Consider the following 11,894-nt stretch of genomic DNA (forward strand, 5'->3'; position numbering starts at 1 on the left):
TAGCTTGAAGGGCATAGTCAAAGCCGGTGTTAGTGTCTTTGCATTCCCTTTTTAGTGCATGGTATAGACATACTGTATTTTTCCTCCTTGACAGTGGTGAGAGCAGCGCTTTCCAGAACTTTTTGTTAAGACTGCACAGACGGTTTCTTATCTCTGCGTTTCTTAGTTCAGGGCATGCAGTGCTGAGGGAACAGGGTCTGTACAAGGCCTGTATTACTGCCGGGATGAGCTAGCCCAGGAGGAGAGGTAGGAGGGATCTTCTGCTGTCCTCTGAAAACAATGGGGAAAACTTCAGCTTCAACATGCTGCACCCAGAACTGGCAGATATTAACAGATTTCCTGTGGAGCTGTTGCTTCTCCAACCCTCTGTCCACCAAGGATGGCTGCTTAATTCTAACATGGGCTCTTTTGCCTTCCCTTTATGCCATGTTCTCCTTTTGATGCATTCCCCTGCTGGATCTGATGTCTGCTTTGGATGCTGTACCTAATATTCATGTTTTCTGTATTAATTGCCACTCCCTAGGTTGAAGTGTGTGCAGTGCTCTTACACTCACAATTATACTTCAGTCCACATAAATAGATCCTAAGATTTGCTTCTCTACTTGCTGTAACCCTTTTAGTTTTTGAATTGTCAGGCGAAAATGACAGTACTGAGACCACCAACTGCTTGAGTCTGAGTGCAATTTTCCATATTGTTTCACTTAACTGTGGATTTGTTTCCATACTCTGGATCACCCTCGGATAAATGATACTCAGCTGGTAGATGTGAGCAGCATCTGATGCTCTCTAATGTCTTCCTAATTGCACCATTTATAGGTTATTAAAGCCATTGAAGAAGGGTATCGGCTGCCACCCCCGATGGACTGCCCCATTGCTCTCCATCAGCTGATGCTAGACTGCTGGCAGAAGGAACGCAGTGACAGGCCTAAATTTGGACAGATCGTCAACATGCTGGACAAACTCATCCGCAACCCCAACAGCCTGAAGAGGACAGGCAGCGAGAGCTCCAGGTCAGCTGTGCTTTTGTAATGGTGATGTATGAGGAAGTACACTGGAGGTGACAAGCAAGCTGTAAGTCACCTGAGCTTGGGCGCCGGGATTCGAGCCTGCTCCGTGGCTCTGCAGCGCCAGGCAGCACGGCACTGGGTCACACTGCGCAAGAGAGCTGAGGGGCTGCAGCGACGCGCTGCAGAGCCCCACGGTGCGCCCCAGGCTCGCCTCGCTCTCCTGGAAGGAAAACCGAATGAGCAGAGCACTTGCTGTATTACACCAGTGCTGACTGCGTTTATAACGCAGATTTAAGTGTGTCCTGAAAAAGTTCTGGTGCAGCCAAGCTCTGTTTGAAGGCAAAGTGTACAGTGTCTTTTCCCTCTGCCCCCACAGCGAAAGGGCTTGCAAGGGTCCTTAATGTGGTATAACTAGCAGCAGTGATGTGGTTTTCTGCAGGAAAACTACATCATCAAGTTTTATAAACCCTAGATTTGTGTCGGATTTGCAAATGAGCATTATGGCATTACAGCCAACGCCTTGCGGGCATTGGGAAGGTGTGGATTAATTTTTATGTGAATTTGAATTTAATTTTGTGGAAAGCCAGTTTCAAGTCTCCACTGATCCCGTGTTACATTTTTGTTTTGTTTTGTTTGCTAAGCATGGTATACCTGGTATGTGCAAAAGGATCATGGTAGGAAGGAAACTCCCAGTGCTGCAGAAAAAAAATCTTTGTTTTGGGGCAGACCAGCAGTTGGTTTATGCCAGTGAAACACTGCTGAAGTAACAGGAGCTTTACTAATTTACACCAGCTGTGCTCTATTATTTTCAAATATTTTTGCTTTGTAAGGTGAATTCATTTACAGCAAAGCAGGAAAAAAGCTTAGAAGAAAAGAAACAAGGGGAAAATAAGGGGAAATTATTTCTCAATAGAAAGAAAGATACAGAATATCTGCTGGGAAATGCAAAATGAAGTTTCTTGAATCAGTGAAGGAGTAACAGAGGCCAGAGAGGTCCTGATTTAGCCTCCAACAGGCTAACATCCTGGAAAAAGCTGTTTTTCACTTTTAAACTTGTAGGTCCCTTTTTGATTCTTGCTTATAATTTACATTATCAGAAGAGGGATTATTAACCCTGTGAGGCCACTGTCACCACATATCTTCCAGACTGCCCTAATTGCAATGGTAGCCTGGCAAACCTGTATGCACCCTTGTGGGTTAAATATTTTAGATGGTGGGAATCGCAGTATGATCTGCTTTGATAATTTACAAACTGTTCCATTTTGCTTTGTTTGCAATTTTCATGTGCTCTTTGGGGAAAAAATATATCTGTATCTGTATATAGGTATTTATGTATAAAAATTCATTTATAAAATTTCATTATATATATATTTACAATTATTATTATTATTTTTTTTTTTTACAAAAGTTAATAGCCTGTTCAAGGTCATTTCATGTGCGTGGCTATCTATACATCTTTATATTTCTTCTCTTTGGAGTATGGATTTCAAGTATGCATATAACATTAATATATGACTATATGTGGAGTGTAATTGTATGTAATTAGGTTGCAATCATGGTCTTGTGTTAGAGAGTACAGTAAAAGAGTTATACCAAGTGGCATGAACCCAGTGCCTTAGGCAAAGCATAACAATGCTATTGCATGCCTAATCTTTGATGATGTGCGTTTTCAAATAAATTGCTAGATGATAATTGTTTTGGTTAGATATATAGTAGTAATTTATAAAGGCTTAGTGAAACAATGTGATTTACAAAATACATGGAATAATAAATGAGTTATTAATAGGTGAAGTGAATTTTGTTAAATCTGTGCAAGGGAAAATGAAGCACATTCCACAGCCCAAACAAAGATCAAAGCTCCCAGTATTCCCGCCAGGCCTGGCACACGTGCTGGTCAGGGATGGATTGATTAAAGAGGAGATTAACTCCCTGCTGTCCTGAGCTTGTCTGAATGCACTGAGCTTGCTTGCAAACCTGGCTAGAAACACGACTTATCTGCACCCGCCCTGAGCTTTGCGCTCCAAACCAGTCTGGCAGGTTGCGAGCTCGCAGCTCCTTTGCTCATACTTCAGCAGCGTTTCTATAGTTGCTGAGCTGAGGCCTGACATATGCGGGATTGGCAAGGTCCTGAATTGCTGTGTGTGAGACAGAGACACAGTAGGCTGAACATGTTACAGCACTGCCATCTTTTTTGTTTTTTACAGCTTATTGAAATAAAAGCTTTTTCTACAAACTTGGTTCCATTTGAGGCTGAAATTGTAAACAGCATAGTCATTCAAATTATAGCTGAAAGCAGCAGTAGACATCTAGGGTCAGACTCATTCGTGGCGTGGATTGGCCCATTATCTTACATTTTGCAACGTTTCTTGCCACTGCTCTGTTCTGCTGTACAGAGAGCCACAAGTTTCGCTAGACACCCAACTTGCTGCTCTTACTTTCCCTCGTCACTGAGAATATTTGTTGCAGGGACCGAACTTGGGTTTGTGATTCATGATTCAGCTGACAGGATTTCTCTGTCCTTTCGCTGTTTGGCATTCAGGCCCAGCACGGCCCTGCTGGATCCCAGCTCCCCGGAGTTCTCGGCGGTTGTTTCTGTTGGTGATTGGCTCCAAGCCATTAAAATGGAGCGATACAAGGATAACTTCACAGCTGCTGGCTATACCACCCTAGAGGCTGTGGTGCATATGAACCAGGAGTAAGTACTCAGAGTTATAACAAAAAACTGGTAAATCTGGATTTAATCGGCCTCTTTTGCTTTGTGCTGCATATCATTGCACTCATTAAAGGAATGGAATGCCTTTCATTTGGACGGAGCAGATCTTTAAATGCCTCCACAATGCCTTCACTTATTTAATTAAACATTTCTGTACATCTGCCTTGCTTTTTTTGTGTTACTTGTGGTTGACTCTTAATATTTTTCTCTGCCATCAGCATTTGATCCACGACTCTCAGCCCCCTGCTTCTTCTCTTGTTTTACACAGTGACCTGGCAAGGATCGGGATCACCGCCAGTGCGCACCAGAACAAGATCCTGAGCAGCGTCCAAGCAATGCGCACCCAAATGCAACAGATGCACGGCAGAATGGTTCCCGTCTGAGCCAGTACTGAATAAACTCAAAACTCTTGAAATTAGTTTACCTCATCCATGCACTTTAATTGAAGAACTGCACTTTTTTTACTTCGTCTCCTCTTCGCCCGTCGAAATAAAGATCTGCAGCATTGCTTGATGTACAGATTGCAGAAAGTGAGCGTGTGTGTTGGGAGGGGGGCCTCCAGAAATGACAAGCCGTCATTTTAAACCAGACCTGGAACAAATTGTTTCTTGGAACATACTTCTCTGTTGATCAACGATATGTAAAATACATGTATCTATATAAATATAAAGTCACATTCAAGTTTTGATGCTATGTTTGCTGCCAGATACTGTGCTTAAAAAACAGAAACGAATTACTTTCCTTCCCCCTATGACCTGTAGGATTACAACCATAGTGTTTTATTTGTGGGTGAAACCACAGTTGTACATCTTTCACTGGAATGAAGAATCTGCCCGAGGATATTTTTTGCAGACTTGATGCGTCACTAATACCTTGCAGAAACCTCAGTGAGAATATCATTTGGCTAATCAGTGCCTGTCGATTAGTGATCTACCCATTTATGGGCTTGAGACATGAAATGACCCACCTCGTGGATTACTGGGCAAAACTGGACTTCTGGGGAGATCATCGGCTGTTGTTGTGCCATACTGAATCCTACCGCTTAGAGACGTTTTGTGAACATCTTGCCAGTAGTCAACTGTGACAATCGGGGCTGTGGAGCTTTCAGACTTCTTTTCTCTTCCAAGAAGCAATTCCCTTTGCCACACAGAGAAGGTCAGTGGAAGTAGAGTCTCTAATGTGTTCGTGGTGCTTTATTTCTTAAATTGTGCTCAGATTTCATCACTATATGGAAAAAAAGTGCCGTAATATATATTACATGGGGGTTCCCAACTGGTTTGGATAATCCTGTGCTGATTTCCCAGACTAATTGCTTAGTGTTTCACATTGTTTGCTCTGTTTGATGACAGTGAAAATTGCGCAGTTTCAAAACCCAGTCTTGCTCACAAGCTGTTGCATGTTGGCATGTGCAGACAAGGTGCTGGAGTGTTTGTTGGGGCCCAGTTCAGTGGAAAGAGCCTGACCCCACTTCTCACTGAGCCCTAGAGAAGCCTTTATTTTTTGGGTGGAAGAATTGGATCCCACAAAAAGGACAAGTAGCCTTCTAAAGTACAGATACTCATGAATGTACCAAGAAGGAGAACCAGGGAGGTTCCTGCCCTTTTGTGAAAAGTAGTGGAACCAATATTTGTGTTTTAAGAAGATGAGTCCCAGTTGCTGTCAGCGGTTTTATCTGGGTGGGAGCAGAAGGAAATGGGGTTGTGCAGTCAGCCTGCTGATTTTTGCACGGTTTGGGTGTAGGGCATAGTGACAGCTATACAGTATGCAGCACTGTTACTCTTCAGACAAGGTGATCCAGTCTCATCAGCTGTGAGAGCCAAATTAGCTTTTGGGGCAAAACCCGTAGGCTGGATTATCAAGGCATGTGGGTCTGAGTGCAAAGCATATGCCAGCTGGCATGGAGGGTTGTCTTTTTTTTCCCCAACTCTAGCTTCAAATGCTTTTCCCAGTGGCTTTAGGCAGCATGGCTAAGGTCTAAGCACACTTCTGTGTGCATGGGCAACCAAGGTGGAACATAACCTGCTTGAAAAACTGCCCTCCATCTCCTCTGAGAACTAGGTGGCAAGTTAAGTGAAAGCATCCCCTCGGCTGCTAGGTGGGTCTTACTGCTGTAGGAGTGTGGTTGGCCTTACTAGATCACATGGGATAAAGCTTTGTTCAGTAAAGATCAGAACACATTTAGCTTGAATTTAATTTATATTAAGGCTTCTATAACACTTTTTGATCAGTGAAAAGGGAACCACAGGAATGTGTAAATTAGATTCCTTCTAAGATTGTTTTGAGGACCAAATTTATGTGAAGAGCTTAAATAAGAGACTGGATCAGACCCATATATGCTGTGATGGGAAAGAAGAGGACTTTCATGACACCTGAATAGACATTGCATTTCAGCTGGGCCGGGCAAAATGTCAGGAAGATGAGATTTATATTTTGATGGCACTAGGATTGCTTCTTTGGTCTATAATATTTTGGTCCCACTCTGCACCTGACAGCAACTTCAGAAATGATTTAGGGGCTTTATATGTCAGATTTTTTAAAATCACTACATTTGTTCTAAATCCAAAACAGCCGAGTTGGACAAATACTGTATCCACAATGTTGCTCACATCATTTTTTGTCACTTTTAACAGTGACTTGCTTATTTTAACTAGTAACTCTCCCTCACTCCAACTTATTCAGAAAGCAGCTTGTTCAGGATAGGGGGTGCTAAATTTGGACCCTGTGGAGTCATGGCAGCTTAGTAAAAACCGTTCAGCAGTATTACTCATAAAAGCTTTTCCATTTGGAGGAATTTAAGATTTCTTTTTAAAAACTGCTTAAACCAGCATGTCTTAAACCATCATTTTTCCAGGCAATGTAAGAATGGGTTGCTCATTTTAAAGACCTGACAGTGGTACTTTCAGCAGCAAAAACTCTTTTGCTTCTTAAGCGCAGAGATATTTTAAGATTCCCATTGCTGTAAATCTGTTACATAAAGTTGAAATTGTCTTTTTCCATAAAACCAAAATGCACCCAATTTCCTGGACAATTTGAAGAATTGTTTTGTTGGCATCTAGTAACAGTTGTTCAAAATACTTCAATATTTTCCATACAAAATGAATGTAAAATTTTGTCCATATAAAATGAAAACTCTAAAGGCAGTTCAGATGCCAAATGTTCAGAACTGCCGTTCATGGTTATAAGCTCCTTGTGATAAAATATGACTAGTGAGAGGGCACACGCTTGAATGTGATTTTAGCTGGAGGAAAGCAGATTAAAAAAATAATATGTGGCACGTGTATGTTACACATCCATTTACATTATGGCATGGAAACAAGACTTAAAAGGGAAACAGTGTGAGGGAAGGAAGGGCACAAGGAAGGTGAAGGGTTCTCACCTGAAAAAGTGCAGGTTAGCTTTGTCCCGCTGGCCTGAGACGGCCGAGCGGAGCAGGGGGAGCAGCGGCAACGTGCTGCGGCTGCTGTTCGGCTGTCGCTTTGTGAATGGTGTTGCCGCTTGGGCCTTCACCTTAGGGAATACCATGCTGCCGGGAAATGGGACTGACTTTGGAAGAAGCCTTACAAAGGAGGTTCACTGCTGTTAGCCCAGCTGAAGAAAGCATGAGCTTTCTCTTCTTTTTTCTTCCGCTTTGGAGAGACATTGTTGTACAGACTTTAACTGAAAAGCTCGTGTCTATAGTTGGTGGCTAATCAGTGACAAAGTAAATTGCCAGTGAGGAGTTTGTGACAGCCGTGGCCTGATTTCTTCTGGTATCTGGGCGACTTGCATCTCTCTCCTGCTTTCTCCTCTGTCCTTTAGGAAATCCTTCTCCCTCGCCCTGGGGGAGATGTTTAATTCTGTGAACTTGCTCCCATCTCACCTCTTCACAAGGGCAGAAATGAGTTCAGGACTTTTCCTTTGATGTGAATTAGCAATCGTACCAGCAAAGGAGGGGCTGACAAACCCCAGACTAAGATATAGCAGTACTTATGTTGGGAGATCTAAGAGGAGGCATTAGGGTAGGTGTACATGTCTGCTGTTTTGCATGTGGTTTAATATATTTGTGTTTTCTTCTGTGCAGGGAAATTAGAGTTTGCTTTCACGGCCTCACAGCCCGTCCTATTGATCATACGGACCATGGAGGAACTTAAGACTAGACATGAAGCCTTCTGGATCCACAGTTGCGTCTTCCCTAGCACTGATTCTGGGAAAAACACACTGAACAGTCACTGGTCCCTGAAGAGTGCGTGACTTTTACTTTCTTCTTTTTCTTCTCCAACCCTCCGTTTTTTTCTTCATTGGAACATAACTAACTCAGACTCAGCATCCAGTTGTCACTTGAGGAATGTACTGGGTCAAAGCCCTGCAGACTTGATTTTTTTCTCCCCTTCTGCTTTCTCTTTCTACCTTTGGTTTTATTTATATATATTGTTATTTTCTCTCCTCATCCCCCGGCTGTCACTGCTGCATCTCGGATGAATGCAGGTGACAGAGCACTACATGTTACCATGGACGCCAGGCCAGGTGCCACCACAAAGAAACCAGTTCCTGTGAGCTGCCTGTATACATTGCTGAAGTGACATTTTACACAAAACGTGCCATTGCAGTGATATAAATATATTTTTTTCCTTGAATGGATAATGGATTATTATCTCCTACAAAAGGTGCGTATGTGTGTTTGTGTGTGTGTGTGCGAGTCACCTCGTGTGTACAACTGCCTGTGAACGCGCTGGAAGCACCTCTGAAAGTGCAGGAGTCCCTCTGTCGTATGAAAGCAGGCGATAGCTCGTGTCTGCAATGGCAGCAAGAACACACACATTCGAAAAAGGTTTAAACTTCTGTATCTGTAAGTGTGTGTGTTAGCTGCCACACTAACCTTAGTGAGTAGTTTTGCAGCCTAAAACAGGGGCACATTCACATTAATTTTGGAGTGGTGGATTACAGGATCCATAAGGGTGATAAAGATTTTCATAAATATCATTTACTCTTACTAACACCCTGTTCATGATCAAAATCAACCAGTTTCCAATGACAGGGTGATGGAGGCAACACTTGGATATCCATCGACTGGTAACCCTGAACTGAATTCTTAAGTAGCCTTTTTTATCTGCAAAAATAGAATTTTAAAGACTTGTTGAATGCGAACAAATATATGCAGTTCTTCCATTCGCAGAAGCACATTGCTCTGTGTGCAAGCTGTGAAAACTTTTTGTCTTGTAACTTAATAATGAACAAACACGTCATTTGCTCCCAGCACAGTTATGGAACAAAAATACAAGAAGACTTTTAAGGTTACAGCAGTTAGCAGAAGGGTTGCAAAGCGTGTCCTGTTCCTCATCCATGTAACAAAAGCTGAATGAAGTGATGCAGAAGGCACTCTGCCGTGGTCCCAGGACCAGTCCTAACAAATCACTGGTGCTACCTTGAGAAGCTTACTGTGCTTGGAGAATTCACCGCTAATTTAATGTAAGCTAGTTTCTGAGTGGAGCTGTATGCTAGAGTTCAGGGAACGGACTGCGTGGGTAAGTGATGGGCTCCGCGTGCTCTCTGGCTGCTGAGGGCCGACGGCTCCCCGGTACCCAGGGCAGCCCTGCAACCTGCCGCGAGACAAGCTGTGCCCCAGATGTACCTTGGAGAAAGCTAGATGTGCCGCATGAAAAGAGTGCGCAGCATTGACCAGAGCCATAAAGTGGTGTCACAAAGTTGCTTCTATTTCCTCCTCTTTTCCCTCCTCCTTGTCCCCTTTTAGTTCATTAAACGAGGAATTACAGGTCAGGATAGCTGAGGGGGACTAACGCAGCTGTGCTGCTGGCAGAGGCCACGTGGGGCAGGTTGGTGCCAGGAGGTGCGAAGGGCACGCAGCAGCCCGGCACATGCAGCCGGCAGCCCGCCGGAGCGGGGCCGGCGCGGACACGCAGCAGCGTCCTGCGACGTGCGCTTTCCCTGCGCTTCCCGGCTCAGAACGTGCTGTCAGTGGGACTCTCGCATGAAAAGCCTCTGTTACGAAATCGTCCTGCTCACCACACCACTGGTTGATGTTTGTCCAGGTTTCTTGTTGTACTAACTTTGTGATGGATCTATGTATTAAAAATATATATGTATAAAATACAAAAGGCTGGTAAGTAACCAGTAAACAGGACTTAAAAAGCAGTATTTTTCTTTTACGTGACATTTTCATAACCAGAAAAAAAAAATCTGAAATACTAATCAGACAAATAAAAAGAGAGTGCATTTATTTTTTTGTATCACTGCAAGTATGTTGGAATATGCAAGGACTGTGGTTAAACGTAGAATGTATGAGGCATATTATAATTTAGTTCATACTGAAAAAATCTAACAGCATTTCTTGGTTCGTGCATTTGAACGATCTCTGGGTTAGATATATAGATTTTCTATTTGTTTTAATTTGTAATTTTTTTTCCCCTCCATGAATTTTAGGTACACATAACTTATGTCATTTATTTATGGTCTTTTATACCTAGTTTGTAAAATTGTAAAATAGCAAACAATGCAAACATTTGCATTTGAAAATAATAAAGTAGTTGCTGTACAAACCTGAAATGGGATATTACTATATTATTGCATCTTTTTATTATTTAACGTTCATCCACAACAGATATGAGTACAGAACTCTGAGTAATCATCCTGGTCTTTGCCCCAGAGGGATTGATTTTCTTCAATAGATTTCACAGGAATGCACTCCCGAAGTTCATTTTAACTGAGCAGTTCCCATATGTATTTTAAAGCATGTTGCTTTCTCCTGTTACACAGATTCTGCAGAGCGCCAAATATTTGTAATACGGGAAAGATGCTGCAGTCAGGCTGACCTTGTTAGCAGTCCCAATGATTTTTCCTTAGGGAATATGTAGTACCAGCAGGGACTTTTGCCTAAGAAAAAACTGCAGGATCACACTACCAGTCTCTTGAACTCCTGGAATACTCTGAGAACGTTCTCCCTCCCCGTCCGCTCTCTGTACCTTTCCCTGGGAGCTCTCGGCCCCAGCAGGAATCTGAGAGTTTTTGCAGTTTACTTTGGGCCAAGATTTCACCGTTAATGTGGGAACAGGGACCTCGCTGCTTCGGTGCTGCTCAGTTATTGCACGCGGGTGGACTGTGTCGCTCTGCTCGTGTTCTGCGTTTGTGGGTCTGGTGGCCTCAGGTCGGAGACTTGTGGCTGGCAAGGGAGGAGGCAGGAAGAAGCGAGAGGGAGAAGCGGAGGAATGAAAGGAAGAACAGAGGGGTGAGAGCGTCCGAATGAGCAGGAGATGGAGAGGGACCATTTCTGTGACAAAGGCTCCAAGCCAGACACCTGGAGGTGGGTATTGTGTAAAGGATATTGCTGTAGCCCTACAGCACCTGCAGTCAGGTATGCTAGGACCGTTTTTATAATCTTCAGAAACTACTTTTGAGTGCTTTAGTCTCATACCCTCACTTTTAAAAAAAAAAAAGTGTTGAAGCCATCTTTGCATTTAACTCTTTGGAATGCTATAAATTATGTAAAAATACAGATTTTCAACTATAGTAATAGTAACATATATATGGGAGTATGCTGCATAGTCTGCATGCCAAGTGTATAATAGCCTTAAGCCATCACATCTTAACAATGCTGCTACTTAGTTTAGAAAGTGCAGACTTTTGGGGATTGTAACCATCCGGATTATACATGGTACCCAATTTGGAGGTACCGGGAAAGCAAGGTGGCTCTTCTAGAAATGTGCTTAAACTTTTCACGTGTGTATTTGGAAAATATTTTGAATGAAGTTCTTCTTGGGTAAAATTCCAATGAAGCCAATGGAAGTCTCTCATACAGCATTATTCCACCATTCTGTGTATTAAGAGAGACTGTCTTGACTAGAAAAACAAATTTCATTTCACACACACAAAAGTTCTACAAATTATTTAGTTTTATTGTGACATGAAAGCAAAACCTTTGAATTTTTTTTAACAAGCAGAACTGCTTGAAAATCTTCAGTGAGGACTGAAAGCTCGGGTATTCCCCCTTCTCCTTCTGATTCTCCCCTCTTTTTCCCTTTCAGTTCCCAAATCTAAAAAATCATCCTATCAAAGCTTTTACCAGAATGGTTTCATTTTTTTCAAATATATGGATTTTAATGAAAGATTTTGTTGTGGAAAAGACTGTGACCATCTGTAGCACGTTTGTGTGCTCTGCTCCTCACTCTTTCCATGTATTTTTA

General features: G+C 42.7%; 1 protein-coding gene across 3 annotated transcripts in view; it reads left to right on the forward strand.

Annotated features, from left to right (window-relative positions):
- EPHA4 (EPH receptor A4) overlaps nucleotides 1-10,260 on the forward strand; it is a 108,766-nt gene extending 98,506 nt beyond the window's left edge. The window contains exons 15-18 of one of the 3 annotated variants that reach the window (XM_067301928.1): nucleotides 817-1,010; nucleotides 3,547-3,702; nucleotides 3,989-4,875; nucleotides 7,781-10,260. In XM_067301928.1, the coding sequence (XP_067158029.1) occupies nucleotides 817-1,010; nucleotides 3,547-3,702; nucleotides 3,989-4,103 (465 nt within the window). In that variant the 3' untranslated portion in view covers nucleotides 4,104-4,875; nucleotides 7,781-10,260. Of the gene's footprint in view, nucleotides 1-816; nucleotides 1,011-3,546; nucleotides 3,703-3,938; nucleotides 4,876-7,780 lie in introns of those variants that run through there. The other 2 variants (XM_067301930.1, XM_067301929.1) reach the window with 2 other exon arrangements.
- The last annotated feature ends 1,634 nt before the right edge of the window (nucleotides 10,261-11,894 follow it).

The sequence above is a fragment of the Apteryx mantelli genome, chromosome 9 (assembly GCF_036417845.1).
Source record: "Apteryx mantelli isolate bAptMan1 chromosome 9, bAptMan1.hap1, whole genome shotgun sequence".
NCBI lineage: Eukaryota > Metazoa > Chordata > Aves > Apterygiformes > Apterygidae > Apteryx > Apteryx mantelli.